Consider the following 16,173-nt stretch of genomic DNA (forward strand, 5'->3'; position numbering starts at 1 on the left):
TCTCCATGTCAGGACAAAAAAGCTATTTGAGAACATTGGAAAATATATTTTGGTTGTATTTTTAGGTCACAAAGGCAAGCGACACCTTCTCAACACTCTGCAATGTTACAAGTACATATTACATTCATTAAATTTGTTTAGACACAGAAAAATGAGCACCCTAAAAATGGCTTTAACTTGTACAAAGTCAGGTTTTATAAATAAAAAAGGCAAAGTAGGACAACTGTTCTAAAAAGAGGCAGAACTAATGTTTCCAAAACTTTTTATATAGATAATTCAGCTTGTTCTTTCTGTTTGGGATAGTATAAATGGACAGATAAAGCAGAGAAGAGCTATTTATGCATGTAGTGTTTTAGTATATATGTACCAACAGTGGTAAAATGAAAATAAAATAAAATCCAATTTAGCAAGAACACTGATATATTAAAGGTATATCATATCAAAGTTTTGCTGCCTCTCTTACTGGGGGTGTTAAATGATCAAATAAAGGAAGAAATATCCAACAAGACAAAAAAAAAAGAAATGTAGAAATCAGAAACGGTCTGAAAAGAACAGAAAAGTCCAAAGCCTTTTCAAATATTTAGAGATTAGTATTATTCATTAAACCAATACGTCAGAGAAAAAAAAGATTAGTACAGCACACTTTTGTATTCCATGTACCTGAGTGACGCCCTGTAGAGAAATGTCACAGTCTTGCAGCGAGGCTTGGAACAGTTTAGGAGCATTAGAGTCAAGCGATTGTAGCGCAGTGACAGGTGAAGGAGAGGTGGGAATAAACTCGGCCTGCCTCTTTAAGGCTACCTGGGCTACTGCTGAAGGAGGAGGAAGCTCTGTAGCAGGGGCTGGGGTAGGATGTTGGGATGGGAGAGACGGCGGTGGTGCTGAGGGACACGAGGCATTTGAAGAGCTGAGGGACATTTGTTGTGCACGAACAGCAGCCTCGTTGTGTGTCTGAGTATGAGAGTGACTTTGTGTGTGAACTTGTGTTTGTGTCTGAGAGTGCGTTTGGACCTGATTGCTAGTTTGTGTGTGTGTATGAGCTGGTTGATGCTGTGGAGATGGAGGACAGCCTGCCACTAGGTGACTGTAAAGAGGCAGCGTCCTGCTCTGTGACTGGGTCTCAGCGACATTACTGGCTCCTATCAGCGCAGAGGGCTGAATCATCACATGTGAAGTAGGGGGACCCTGTGGAGGAAGCTGACCTTCAGTGTTAAGTGCTGTTAAGTCCTGCTGAGATGGTTGTGGCATAGGAATCTGGATGAGCTGTGCCAGTAACTGGGAGTGTGCGGTAGGTTGGGCTGGGGGCTGGTGCACTTGAGACAAACTCTGCAGCTGTTGCTGGTAATGCTCTATAGACTGAGACATCAATGACTGGGACATGGGCTGAACGACAGAGGAGTCCACAGAGCTTCTTGTAGACTGCTGCTGGGCCTGAACAACTGGATGTGTTGTTGTTTGGCTTAAATCTTCACCTTGTCCAACCTGCACAGGATGAGGAGTGACAGGAAGACAGGTAGGGTCAACTGCTAGACCACCAGTTTTAGCTTCACCAGCTGAGCCTGGAGACAGAAGGACCTGCTGATACTGGAGTGTTTGCTGCTGACACACTTGCTGTTGTGAAGTATGAGTCATATCATGCAGTAAGGATGGCATGCTTTGGTGAGTAGATTGAGGGACATACTGGGGAGTTAAAAAGCCACCTGTAGGCTGAGGATGCACTTGGTAGGGTGCCTGGCCTTGAGCTTCCTGTCGGAGATTGGATTGGCTAAGACTAGGCATTTGGACATTTTGCTGAACACAAGTTTCATGCTGTATTGGACTAAAAACTGAAGCAACAGCAGCTAAGGATTGAGCTGTACTTTGGTGCTGTTGGCCTATCATTTGAATATCAACTTTTGGGATCTGGCCAGGTACTTGCTGGGACTGCAGAATAGCTGTATGTTGAGGTTGAGTCTGGATTAATGGCTGAGCAGCTACCTGACCCTGTGTGGGAGTTACAGGTCCAGGATAATTAGCTTGCAGAGGAACTTGCTGGATCTGGTAGACTTGCATTTGTTGCATTTGTCCCGAGATCATTGCCGCTGGGGAAGTTCCACTGGCTTCAGTCGCAGGCTGAGGAGCTCGGGGTACGGACTGAGCTAAAAACTGGACTGGGAACTGTTCCTGTTTTTGAAGATGAACCTGTCCGTGCTGAGTGAGGACAGCGGGAGATGTCTGGTGGGGAATTTGCGGAGCCTGAATGGTCACTGGGACCGGAGTTGGAGAGATTACATGAGTTTGGCGCTGAACTGTTTCAGTGCAACTTGGAACACCAACAGAAAGATGAGGTTCCACCGTGGAGGTGTGGTGCTGATGATGAGCAACAACTGGTTGCTGCTGCTGGGCAAACTGACAGGTGTTAAGTTGTGGGAGACGCAACTGTTGTATATTAGCCGTTTGTTGCTGAATCTGTAGCTCACTGTTGCTTTGTGGAACATGCACAGGTTCATGTTTTTCAGTTTGAGGGGGCTGAATAACAGCAGCTTGTTGCTGCTGCTGCTGCTCTTTAATTTGGTGCTTCATCTGAGCTTGTTGCTGTAACAAATTTGCTTGTTGCTGCTGCAACAAAACTTGCTGATGCTGTTGTTCTAACTGTAGTTGCAACAGAACTTGCTGCTGCTGCTCCACATGTTGCTTGAGTTGCACTTGTTGCTGCTCTTGTTGCAGCAGCTGCTTTTGCAAATCTTGTTGTATTAATAGTTGTTGCTCCCTCTGTTGGGTTGCATTTTGCTGTTGCAGTTGTTCATTTTTCTGTTGTGCCTGCTGAAATTGCAGCTGCTGTTCTCCACTTTGTCGTTGCATCTCTGTTTCTGTTTTTGTTCTATCTTGGTGTTGTCCAATTTGTTGATATGACTGGATTTGCTGCTGTTGCTGTAAGCTAAGATGCTGCTGCTGTTGCTGCTCTTTCTGATGTTGTAAGTATGCCTGTACTGATTGATCTTGTTGTGCAGGAACTTGCTGCTGCTGATCCACGAGTTGTTTGTATTGCAGTGGTTTTTGCTGTTGCAACTGGGCCTGCTGTTCCTGTTGTTGAAAGAGGGTTGCTTGTTGCTGCTGATCAAGCTGTTGCTGTGCATACAACTGCTGTTTAAAAGCTTGATGTTGCTCTGCTGGCTGCTGTGGCACTGCCATAGCTGTTTGTGTAGACATCACATGCTGCTGAGAAGCTGGTTGGACACGTTGAACAGGCTGCTGTACAAATGTCTGCTGCTCAGGCTCCAGTTGACATTTCTGGATAGCTGCAGCTGAAAGGCTCTGTTGATCCTGCCCTGGTGGCAGATGAATGGCAGTAACTTGTTGTTCAACAAGAGTCACCTGGGCCTTCATTTGCCTTTGTGGCTGCTGCTGTAGAGTGCAGGTCTGGGGATCCATCCCTCTCTGTTGTTGTGGGATAATGGAGTGCTGTGAGATCATGACAGGCTGTGTTTGTGGGGGTGCGGCGTGGGTAATGATGTCAGTGTGCTGCATGGGCATTGCAGGGTGTTGGATCTGCTGAGTTTGGGGCACAATGGTCCCTGCTTGTCCAATAGCATCACTGACTGGCATGGATGTAGTGAACACATTAATGGGTGCTTGTGGGGAAACAGGGGGTATAAATGTCTGTGAGGGGGCCGCTGACCCATGAGGAATGGCAGTCTGAAATGCATCTGATGGAAATGTTTGTGACTATTCAGTGATAATGAAAGAATGATGATTAGAGATGAAAGAGGGGAAGGGTGGGGGACAAAGCAGTAGAAAAATTAGGTTAAGCATAAGCCAGGAGCATAAATCATGAACACATTAACTTTTAACAACAAAGTTTCCCACAGTGTTTACAAAAGTTGTCCACTTTTGAGACTTGTTAAACTAAGATTATAAAAAGAAATTACACTTCAAAGATGAGATAAAAATTAACTTAAGATAAAATTGAAAAAAGCACATTTTTACATTCCAAAGCTTTCTCAACTCTTGCATCTCACTACCTGAGCTCAATAACCTCCTGGGGGAAACCCTGTGTATTGCTGGTCAATCTCAAAGAATTGTGAGGGTATGAAGGTTATTTGATATATATTACTAAATTACTAAAGGGGAGAAAAAGTCCAAATGAAACAGAGTAGTTGAGCCATTATTTTACTTCCATTAATGTTAAACGACCCTGCGTAAATATGTTTTTTTAGTTCAACACATGCATCATCATCTTTTCACCTGAAAATATTGCTGAGGTACACTTGGTGATACCTGGGGAACCATGGCGTTGGGTTGAAGAAATGTCTGGGCAACAGGACCCCCTTCACTTTTACTTATGGGCATGCTAACACTCTGACCAAGAGGCACATTTGAACCACTTCCACCCTCACCAATGCTGAGCATCTGAGGATTAACCAATGCACCTGTGCTCTGCAAAACAAAACAAAAAAACAGTTAATAAACCATGTATTTTATCAATACAATGACTTCAAATGATAAGCGGATTTCTATCATTCATAATAAGGGGAAGCATGAACCTACAGCTGCCATAAGGGGGAGCGTAATCTGTGAGTGGGAGTACGATTCCCCTTGCTGAGAGTGTGCCTGGCTCTGTCCACTGGCATACGATTCACAGCTGGCAGACCCATGGCTCTCACCTTCTGAGTAAAAGATCATTTAAAATAGTACACAGTTTAAAAAACAAAAACTACATGCGTTTTTAAATTATAAAACCAGTATATTTAGTTTTTATTTAGTTTTACAATGTTTTAAAATGCTACCTGGCAGACTAAGGGTTGTCGCACTGAAAATGTGTTGCTGCCTGACATGCTGGTCTACTTCCGGCAGCTCCTCAGACTCCTGAACTCCTCCTGCAGCTCCTGTTTCTCCACCTCCTGTAAGACCACCCGTCCCGAGCATCAGCGAGGATGGGCAGGAGGGATATGAAAATGGGTAAGAGGTTATGGTGGAGTCTCTTCGTTCTTCAAGGCCTTGCTGAAGAAGCTGCTGCTGTCGACGCTCTCTAGACTTTTTAATTAGATTCACTCGATCCCGGATGGATTTTCCCACCACCTTGGCATCACTCTCATGGAAGAAACCTGACTTCACCTGTAATAAGTGAAGGGAAGGATAAAGAAAGTAAGTAAATAATGAGTAGACAAAAAGGACTTCTGGGTCAGCAATAAGTATTCTGAAATGAGCTGAAGTTTCTCCACAAACAAAGTTTTTTTTTTGTCTTATCATCAAAGCCCAGTGAATTCTTTGAACCTTGTCTCTAATCACCAGCCATAAATTAAACTCATGTCTTACCATTTCTAAAGCCACTTCCTCAGCACTATCATTCTCCAGATCGTAGCTGAACTCGATGGCCTCATTGTCCTTGTGCTTCCCCTTCAGCTTCTTCGGATCTTCAACCCAAATCCGGAGAGCCAGACAGTCCTGTATGCCTGTGTCTTCCTCTGCCAGCTCCACTCGGACCCCCGTGTCTTCTGCAAAGAATGCATGGTTCAGGAGGTCTCTGATAGAGAGTCTGTAAAAGAGGAAACAGTAAACAATGTTAAATAAATCAACAAATCTGCAAGAATCGAAGTCACTTTATGAAACTAAAATCTGCTTACCTCTGGCTTTTGTTCTGACGTATGCAGCCCTCAATGATCTCCTTGATTTCGGGATCATTTACTTTATCGAAGCTGGCTGGCTTTATACCCTATAGAAAAATAAAAGGGAAACGTTTGTATTTATAAAATTAGATCGGTCACGGTTTGATTAACTTCTATCAGGAGCACTCACACTTGTGACTTTGCGATAGATCTGAGCAGCATTTTGGCATTCAGAGTAGGGATATTCTGAAGTAGCCATCTCCAGCATACACATCCCAAAGGCATACACATCCACAGACTCATCGTAGTGCTCCTCATACATCTCTGGAGCCATGAACTCCGGGGTTCCTGTTTGAACAAGGCGGCAGTTCTCAGTTAGTAACAACCTAAGTGGTTAAGTGCTACTTAACCACTTTCACAGTTTACTAAGGAGCACTCCCACGTTTTCTCCTTAGCTTCCTGTAATTGCTCTCGGAAGTGGTTGGTCTACAGATGCAACCTACCTATGACACTTTTGGCAAATGAGGTCCTCATAAGAGTGGCTAGTCCCAGGTCACCTATCTTGACTGATCCTGTGGGGCCCGTTATGAAGATGTTGTCACATTTAAGATCCCGATGGACAATCGGTGGAGTTCTGGTGTGCAGGAAGTGAAGACCCTTCAGAATTTGCCTGCACCAACTCCTTAGGACCTTGGGTTTCATCACCTTGAAACGCTTCAGATAACTGTTCAGAGAGCACAAATTAGGTCACTCACAATAAAACTGTAAACATCTAATAAAAAAGACAGAACTTAAGAAACCATCAAATTTAATGTATTGTATTAAAGTGGGCATACAGAAAATGAGTAATATTGATTTATAATTTTTGTCTGTTTGTTTTTATTAAAGAAAGGTTCTTAAAAAAGAAAGCTATTTACAATACAATGGTTAATCCATGTTATTGTCGAGACATTCGCAAAATATAAAATATATAAAAGGGATTATCGACTTTGATGTCAGTCACAGAGACCCAAGGGATTTTTTATACCAAAGACAAAATAGAAACCACAGTCACAATTACAGAGACTTAAAAGAGTATAAAAACTAACAGAAACAGATATCATACGAACGTTTTGAGTGTTCCTGACGTCATGAGCTCTGTGACCAGAACAATGCACTTCTTTCCACGGAGCACAGACTCCCAAGAGTCATAGAAGCGAACTATGTTGGGATGCTGAAGGCCTTTCAACATCTCCGCCTCCTCCTTAAAGCGTTGCTGCTCCGCTTTGGTCAGCTTGCGGTCCTAAGGAGAGAAGGAGAGAGGTCAACACTAAGTTGTATTGTTTCAGTGTTAACATCTTCTTCCATATCTACTGGCTGGCAGCTCCAGAACTGCAATAAAGAGATTGCAATAAGTCATTCAAGATTGTTTCCCCACGATTCTATTTATAATTTCAAAAGACAAGTGTGCCTCACAACGGTGCGATGACCCCTGCTGCCTCTGGATGGCACTAGCAATGTAAAATTGCAGCAATGTTAAGCCCACACCCAAGCCGTGGCTTTATAAACACATCTCCACTGCATTTGCCACATCTTCAATATGTCACACAGAATAAATGCAGCGTAAATTCAGGCATCGAGCAACCTAAAGAAACGGCCACTGATCGATCTCACAGTAAACACTAGCAAAATGGTTATTCATTAAACTGTTGCATAGTAAAGGTGCGTCTTTCTCTAGCATAAAATAATGCTGTTTATTTTTACACAATTCACCTCTTGGAGGGATTTCTTAAACAGCTGGTGGTCTCACTAAAATATGTGCCATAATAAACCAAAAACTGCACACATTTGAACTTTTTCTGTCATTTAAACATCATTTTTACAAGTGCTTGTATGATTGTGATGTGTTACTGAAGTAAACACAATGCTAAGAAATGAAGCCTTTGTTAAACAGAAAATCTTGTTTGTTTGTTTTTTAAATGTTTCCACTAGAAAATACAGCTGTTGGCTAGAAAACCAAAATATCTATGTATATATGTCTTTTGCTCATTGTTGTTGTGTGTCCTGCTGCTTTTAGGGGAATGAACATAGTTTAAACAAATAAATCAAAACACTTGCAAATTTACTGCTCAAATGACAGCAACTTTGAAACACGTAAAAGCAAACTGCAACAAACGCTAAAACAGGACAATGCGTTTGACTTCACATCTGTGAGAGAATCCGCTGGCAGTCACCGTCATGTCATAAGCAGACCTCGCTATAAATAGCCCTCATCATAACATTGGCTTTCCACTGATCGATTGCATTGATGCTGAGCTTTTCTGCTTTATCCAAATCCCATTAGAGAAGAGCCACCCCGCAGATATTTGGGTGCAAAAACACAGAAAATTATGCATGCAATACGATTTTTCGTCACTACGTCTATTTATATAAATGTTTGTTCGCCCTCATGCTTGCAGCGTCTGCTTCTTTTCCCAACAGTGCCAGTGTTTGTTTTGTTTTGGGTTTTTTTATACGCTGAGCACTGTCTTCTCTGTGTCCTTTTCTGGAAACGCTCGTGAAGAAGGCAAGCCCTTCACTCCTCCTCTTTAAACTAGGAAATAAATGAATGTCAACAAAAAGTCTGTTCCTGGTTACTCTGCTACGTCTAAGCTACCCCATCATGGCCTGCCCTCATAACTTTATAAATTTAACACCAACTCCCCCACAATGCAATGACATGCACGTTTATACATGTACAGTTGTCTGCTTGTGTGTTAAACCATGCTTAAATCTTACTGCCCCCGAGCTTTCCCAGCATTTTATTAGTCTTCTTTTCAAGTAAAAACTCAGCTTTTGATTTAGCTGTAAAGCACGAAGGAGACCCGGTGCTTTACATAGCAAAGTGTGCTTTATTTTGCCATGACGCACCGCCTCTGCCGGAGCTCGTCCTCGTCACTCTTACTGTCTGATACCGTGTAAGGCAGAAAGCATGCTTGTGTTTCTCTGTCTGCTGCCTCCCCGGTCTTGCCGGGTGTCAAATCAGACAGCCGCAGGGTCAGCAGAGGTCACGGAGAGTTCAGTTAGTGTCTAGACGAAGCTGTCTAATTTGGTCTAGACAGATCAACGCTCTGCTGTACACTGATTCTTAAAAAAAATAAAAATACAAATCACACACACACCAGTGATAGTAGAGATGATGTCCTAGTTTAAAGTAAAAAGTCATGACTTTTCTCAAGTTAAAAATAATTATATTATTACTGTACTGCAAGAAAACCTCCCGAGTAAGACAGAAATAATGTTCTGTAAACACTCTCTGTCCATTGAGTTTAAACATGTAGAAACTTATATTGTTCAAAATCCAACCACAGTGAGTATATTTTGCACAACTGGCAAGCTGTTGGCATGCTGAGTTGTTTATGTGACGTAAGTGTGTACATACATTTTATTAAACAAAATAATATTATATAAAACAGTTAAGTGATTAAATATTCTTTGATGTAACACCATCCCCTAATAGGAGAGGGTATTTAGAGCATATTTTAGACCTATAAGTTTTATTAGTTAAGACTTATTTCAACAGAATGATGGTTTACATGTCCAAAAAGGCTCATATCTGCAGAATTGCTTTAATAAATTAACACAGTAAGTTCACATTAAATCCAAATAAAATAAAACTAATCATTTTCTTAAACAAATATTTGAATACCAACCCTCTTCATTAAATGTGTAAAAAAAAGGTTGTATGTTTGAGAGGCCGTGGGACACCCTGGACAGGTCGCAAGTCCATCACAGGGACACTTAGACAAATAACCATTCTGTCATTAAAATTACAAACATAATCCAATCACAATGTTGTAAACGGCACAGTATGCATAAACTTTCTCTCATTGTCAGCTAAGTCACATTTTGCAATTCAGCTGCTTTTTTTTGTCCCCTGAGTCAAAACAACTTAGATTATGATGCAATTATAGTCAATCAGCATTCTGTTTTTTCCTACTTGTTTTCAGGCTTATTTAACTCTCTTAATGATTGTAGTTTATTATATAATGTTTTCTAGATGTTCTTGCCATTTTGTGTAAAAGGTCAAGCTACAGGTTGTAAAACAGCCTCATAAAGCACTGGGCTAAATGGACACAATATGGCTTGCAAGGCACATTTGGTAAATGTTAAGAGGCTTGGGTCATGAATACCAAAGCATGTGGGCCCTAAAACATCTAGTTTGGCAAACACTGCATAAGTGTCGAATGTCACAGGGGTTATTTTTTTCAGGTTGCACTCTTCTCTGATGCGATAAACAAGGGTGATTTAGAGCACTGTCAATAAAAAGAAGACTACAGTCTTGTTGGAGTTGTTTGTAGCCATTTGTACATTAATGAGTTTGCCAGCAGTACATTGCTATGCAGCATAAGTTTAGGTGTGTCAGCGTTTTAAAATCTTAGGTGGCGGATGGCTGGGATTACATTACACTAAGCTACAACAGCTCTAACTAACAAGATTGGTTGCTCCAAAAAGGCCGACCTGGGTGCCAGATTAAAGCTCATGGCCAGCAGGCTTGCTTCACAAACCTCTTTAAATGTCTTTATCCTATATGCTACACAAACCACTTTTTAAATAACATAAAGTGTAAACAACCCTACGTCCTGAAGCTGTGTTACAAGCACCAAAGTTGATATTAGGTCAACATGGCCTACTGGAAGAAAAAAGAATATGGGGGTGTTATATGGTTTCTGTTGTAAAATAAAAAATATATATACAGTAATTGAATTTCTTCTGTTGCCAGTTAGGTAATAATGACTGTAGTGGAGGGATATGAACAGCCTCAGGGACTAGAGGCACTAGATACAGACTAGGGACACTTGTCAATTGTCAGTGACCCAACATGAATGTGTGTCTGGCCAGTTAAGTACGATTAATTCCAGTCTGGTCTGGTCACCATGGCTGTAGTCAGTTTGACTTCACATCTACAATACTTATGTTAGTCACACATCAATAACATTGCATGTGTTTGCTTTACTTGGCCTAACCTAACTGCTTTTTCATCATCAAAGGCAACCAAAATTATCCCCAAGTCCCACATATATTTATTATCCTGAACAGCAATTATTTCTAAATTAAAGTAGGTAGTTGGTACCAAGAAGCAATCCTTTCCCATCCGTTAGAATGCTAAATTTATGAATATATTCATGGCCAAACAAAGAGTTTCAATTGCACAGAGATGGACAAAGGGTCCTGACCAGGGGTGAGCAATCTTGGTCCTCAAGGGCCACCATCCTGCATTTTTACTTGTTTCTCTGCTCCAACACAACTGATTTGAATCAATGGGTGATTAACAGGCTTCTGCAGAACACGAAGAGGTAATAAAACCACTAAATCAGGTGTGTTGGAGCAGAGAAACAAGTAAAACACGCAGCATAGTGGCCCTCAAGAACCAGGAATACCCACCCCTGGTCCTGACTGTTTCATGGCGAGAGAATGCAAAAATAACAAAACGTGGAACTGTGTTCAAAGTAGTTATAAATTCATAAGGCCTTGTAGCTAAAGAGAGCAAACTGCCAAATATTTCAGCTAGTTCTTCTCATTAAACTTCCGTCCTGATTGTTGCTCTAGTCCTGTGAGCCTGGCAGGGCTAAGCTTAGCTGGACCAGTCTGGGATGAACCAGTCTGGTTTCTGCCGCCCGAGTTATGCTGTCTGTGCAGGGTTTTTGTTCCAGCCTGACAGGCACCCACTGTAATTAACTCCCTGGATCACCCTGCATGCTCACTCAAACAGACAAAAAAAAGGGATAGAGCGAGATGGGGAGGGAGGGAAGTGAGACAGAAAGAGAGATAGTGATAGGTAGAGTAATACGGTGATATACTGTATGTCTGACAGACAGGCAGCAACAGGCCACACACACAGAAATGTACACAAACACATTCCTTAAACAACACAAAATAAAATGCTCTGCCCTTTTAGGGGGTAAAATTTCACAAGGAAAGCAAAATAAAAAATGAGGCATCTATAGGGAGCAGCAGGTTCCTTCTCTTTCAAGCTGCATGTGGACACCTAATCCCCTTGGTCCCCTGAATTTATGGTGAAAGGTGGAGAGGAGCGCAGTTCTCCCAGGCTGCAGTCTGACAGTCCATAATACTATGCTGCATGACGCTTTAAAACTGGGACCATTACACAGACATTACAGCAACAGCAGCTAATATTTTCTGTTCCCATTAGTGATTGTCTGCAATTTTATTAGGAGGAAGTCACTACTGTGGGAAATAAAAGAAATTACAAGAGTGTTAAGAATGAGGTCATTTTTTCCTTTCTAATATATACAAGAATATACTGTCTGAGATTGTGCTGTTAAAGATTGCTCCATCATTAAAATGAAGTGATTCATTTCCTGAAGAAAAAAAAAACATGGGCTGAAATCCCAGCATTCAAAATATGTCTATAAATAACGTCATAGCCATAGATAAATAAATTTTAGCCCTTCTGTCCATTTCAACGCCACTTTGCAATGCAACTGTGCGCAGGCTTTGGTCAGGTGGAGTAAATAGGGCAGACCATGTGCCCCAGGAGACTAGAACGTTGCGCTGAACGGGCACTGGATCCATCTATAGGCATGTGATCGTGTGCAGCCTGAGTGCTAATATGTCTCCCTCCATGTGATAACTTCGCACTGGCTGCAGGACTGCTCCCTGGGAGGGATGCCATGGTAATCCCCGTTTGGCTCATCGACTCCCCTCCACCTTTATCCCACACCCACTCATCATTACCTCCTGTGCCCTTCATTCCCTCATTCTCCTTTGTTTCCGTCTTGTAGCTGTTGCTCTGTGTGTAAAAAAATGTTTTTCCCTCGCAGGCGTTTACAGCTTTAGGATTTGTAATCTAATTAAAAAGAGAATTATATGAACTCTCTTTTAAAATCCCTTGGTAATGACTTATTATGTAGCCAGTTTTATAAAAAAACAATTAGTAAAAAGCAATTAATTTTTCATAAGAATTTGTTTTGGTTTGCAGCAGACTACTGGATATTACTAATGTATGGGTATAGTCTAATCTTTATGTCTGAAATTTCAACACATGCTCTACAGGCTCAAAAGGTTATATATGAACAATAAGGTATCCAAAGTAAATCATCCTGTATTTGCAAGCTGAGCAACTCTGTGCAACTCTGTACAAGAGGAGACACGTCAAAGCATCAAATCATTACGAGTGTTGTAAAAGGTAACTCTCTAGGTGTTGGAGTAACACCAGAAAAGGTGATGCAGGGGCATGCCTGTTGCTTGTTAGTCCAATAGACAGAGTCTGATCTCAAGGATTAGCTCTTGTTTTGGAATTAGCTCCAAACCAAACACATGACTGACTGCTCACACAAAGCCAACAGTCAAGCCAGATAGCTTACCATCACACTGCCCGCTATTGTGAGGCTAAGATGAAGAGGGACACAGTTCTTTCTTCTACAAGACTGTCTCCCACCTCGTGCTGAAGTCAGACCAATCAACAATGCTTTGCATTAAGCATAAGAATATTAAAATAATGGCTGGTCAATTGAACAGTGTCCTCATTCTATTGCATGTCATTATTTTCCTCCCACGGGGAAGTCGGTGCATAACAAAGAGTTTCCTACAGCAATATTTGCTATTGTCACATACGTTTGTCACAACCATCACAAAATACACTCTAAGAAGAGCTTTCTTTCATGTGACAGTTCTCATTCCATACTTGTATACATTACACAATACACAACAGAACTGTGCTGTGCTTCAGTGGTCACAGTCTGCTTGTAACTGGACAAGTTGATGGAAAGTGGCAAAATGTACTTGCTTATGAATTTATTTTTATGAAGTAATTCCTTTGTATGATTGGAACAGCGTGTGTAGCTTATGCAGTTGAATTTTAAGCATTATTAAAAAAATCCTTTTCCTTACCTGAAGTTCACACCAAGCGACCTCCACCCATGTCTCTGTGTCCAGGCCTTTATACACAGTCTTGAAGGCTCCTCTGCCCAGTTCAATGTCGAACTTGAGGAACCTTCCTCCAGGAGAAGTAGCAACAGCCTTCATCTCTGCCTCCTCCTCCTGCTCACGATCCCTTTCCCTCACGCTCGGGGTAGGTACCGATGAAGAAGCATCCTTCTCAGCCTCATGACCCTGAGACGGGCCGTGCCCCGGAGCTGCACGGGAAGTAGCAGCCCCTTGTTGCTGGGCCTTGCTGAAGCCTGTTTCTGCGGAGCGCAGCTCCAGATGGGGGGCACTGTGAGGAGCCTCGGGGGGCAGCGCAACCTCATCGTCCGTTTCACATATCTCTACGCTCTTCCTGAAGAAGCGCTTCTCCCGCTTCAGTGGTTTTTGACCTGTGTCACCAGGTATGACAGGCTTGGGGACTAAAACTGGGGTCTCCTCACACTCCTGGAAGGTTTCGTCTTTTTCCCCTCCTCCCTCTCCTCCCCCCTTTCTAATTCCATCATCTCCTCGCGTTTCTCTTTCCCTTTGAGCCTGGGAGGAGGGGGAGTCCAAGGGGGCGCCAAGTGTCCCATCCTTCTGTTGATCAGTCCTGCCCTTCTGCTCTTTAGCCTCCTCCTTTTGTCCATCAGGCTTCTCTGAGGAGTCCTCGGTGCCTGTGGGCTCTCCTGGGTCTGTAGCCATGGGGAACAGTCTTTCCCAGCCCTCCTAGACCTCCTCCTCCTCCCCCGCCTCCTCCAAACCTTTGCTCCGCCGTCAGTCCCCGTCTCTCTCTCTTTTTGTGCCTCCTCTTTACCCCTTTCAGTCTGCCGAGCTGCTCTTTCCGTGTGACAGGTGAAGGCTCGCTCACTCCGGCAGCTCTCCCCCCACTCCCTCACCCTTCTTCCTCTGTCTCCTGTTCTTTGCTGTCTCACAGTAATGTAGGAGGATGAGAGCACGAGTGTTGAAGAACAGATTTCGCCTTCATTTGCCTTGTTACCATTTCCCTACATTTTCATCAAAATACACTTGCGGTGAAGGAATCTAAGAAAGACGCACGTCTCTGAGCGAACACACTAAGCCAGCCCTGTTTGTCTCATCTTTTAGGAAAGTTGAAGAGCTGTTTTTCCCCTCAAATTGTAAACCTGCAAGACAAAAACAAAACGCAGCATTAAAGTCAAGTAGATATGGGACAGAATTGTTTCTACGTTGACAGATCTAGGTTTCTAAATAGGTATGACATACATTCAGGCAAGCCCACATACCCACAGAGGTTTAAAAATTAGAAAATAGATTCACTAAAAAATGCTCCTATTTAACAGCTCCTTACTATGCAACCTGAGCTACCAGTAAACAATAACACAGTAATTAATTAAAGATCAGTCTTTGTACAATTAGACCAAAAAGAAAAATCCCAGAACGACTGTCTAAGGAGCAAGCTTCATCAATCATCCAGCACATCTTCATCACCGTCTTGTGACTTAAATTGTGTTCAACATCTCCCTTAGTCAACAGAGAGCTGCAGTTAGGAGATAGCAATCCCAACCATTAAATATGAATGACGATCTAGGGGCCAGTTGAGTGTAAATAATTCATAGGCAGAACTGACTGTTGAACTCTCCTGGAGTGAATATAAGACATCTGCAACGGAGGGCTGATAAATATAAACAGCTGTGATTATGATTACCATCAGCAAGGTCATCAGACGACAGAACGAATTCATGGTCAAGCGCTGAAACTTAGAACAACAGGAACTGTTTGAGTTCGAGCGAGCACTTGTCGCCGTGTGAGGACGAGCGGGCATTTTTCTGGTGACACATTTATCTTTCTGTCTCCTGTGTCTTTTGCCGTCTGTCTCAAGGTTTTCGATCTTCTTTTCAGCCAGGCAGCAAACAATCTTTCAGCAGCTCTGTTAGAACTGTTTCGTTACAAAAAAAAAAGAAGATGTTTCACTCAGATACCATCTGGCCTAAAGTTTCTCTGGAAACGGTATCTAAGAGACGGACGGAGTTAGGCAACAAATTACAGATCCAATAAAGTGCAAAGTCACCATTTTGAATTTGCAAGCAGTTGAGTGTAGTACTCCAAGCTGACAACAGGTGCTGCACAGAGGAAATGCAGTTATGCAGTTGTAGGACATGAAATGAAAAAGGAAATGGAACGACAAAGTGAGATCCAGGTCAGGGTTATTAACTCACTTTGCGTCTTAGCTTCCAACCCAACCCTTCTTCCTTTACAGCTGAGCACGTGACACTTTCTAGGATTCCTCTGAGCACTTTTCTAGGACATCCCTGTCACTAACACCCAAACTGTCTGGGGTTACAGCCCACTTAACTCTGAAGACGTCCACAAGGACCACCTCGTACAGTAAGTGTCCTCTGAAACGTCACAGCAGTGAGACCAGACCATTTCCACCACTGGAGACTAGTCTGTTCTTTCATTTTGTTTCCTATAACACAGTGAATAAAACTCTGTGTCACTGGGTTCAAATTAAACATGTCTGACATCCAATGCCAGTAGCTGTCAGTCAGATTAAAACACAAGAGGCTGACGTGAGGCCAATTACAAGACTCATGAAAGCAAACAATAAAAAAAAATTCCTGTTCAGCAGCATTTGCAGGACATGTGCAGACATAAGAAGTCTGCGGCGCAATCTAATGCCTTAATGCAACAGAAATAATTGGCTCATTGGCTGCACAGGTTT

The 16,173-nt window shown here is 42.5% G+C and overlaps 1 protein-coding gene across 5 annotated transcripts in view; it reads right to left on the reverse strand.

Annotated features, from left to right (window-relative positions):
- Window positions 1-16,173, reverse strand: part of si:dkey-151g10.3 (serine/threonine-protein kinase WNK3) — a 30,853-nt gene that overhangs the window by 9,791 nt on the left and 4,889 nt on the right. For 3 of the 5 annotated variants that reach the window (XM_017430942.3, XM_017430943.3, XM_017430940.3), the window contains exons 2-11: window positions 13,458-14,614; window positions 6,695-6,867; window positions 6,089-6,309; window positions 5,776-5,933; window positions 5,604-5,692; window positions 5,296-5,515; window positions 4,767-5,094; window positions 4,528-4,646; window positions 4,225-4,416; window positions 661-3,705 (exon numbers count right to left, since the gene is read on the reverse strand). In XM_017430942.3, coding sequence (XP_017286431.1) covers window positions 661-3,705; window positions 4,225-4,416; window positions 4,528-4,646; window positions 4,767-5,094; window positions 5,296-5,515; window positions 5,604-5,692; window positions 5,776-5,933; window positions 6,089-6,309; window positions 6,695-6,867; window positions 13,458-14,174 — 5,262 coding nt within the window. In that variant the 5' untranslated portion in view covers window positions 14,175-14,614. The remainder of the gene's footprint in view (window positions 1-660; window positions 3,706-4,224; window positions 4,417-4,527; window positions 4,647-4,766; window positions 5,095-5,295; window positions 5,516-5,603; window positions 5,693-5,775; window positions 5,934-6,088; window positions 6,310-6,694; window positions 6,868-13,457; window positions 14,615-16,173) is intronic. The other 2 variants (XM_017430941.3, XM_025009276.2) reach the window with 2 other exon arrangements.

The sequence above is a fragment of the Kryptolebias marmoratus genome, linkage group LG8 (genome assembly GCF_001649575.2).
Source record: "Kryptolebias marmoratus isolate JLee-2015 linkage group LG8, ASM164957v2, whole genome shotgun sequence".
Lineage (NCBI taxonomy): Eukaryota > Metazoa > Chordata > Actinopteri > Cyprinodontiformes > Rivulidae > Kryptolebias > Kryptolebias marmoratus.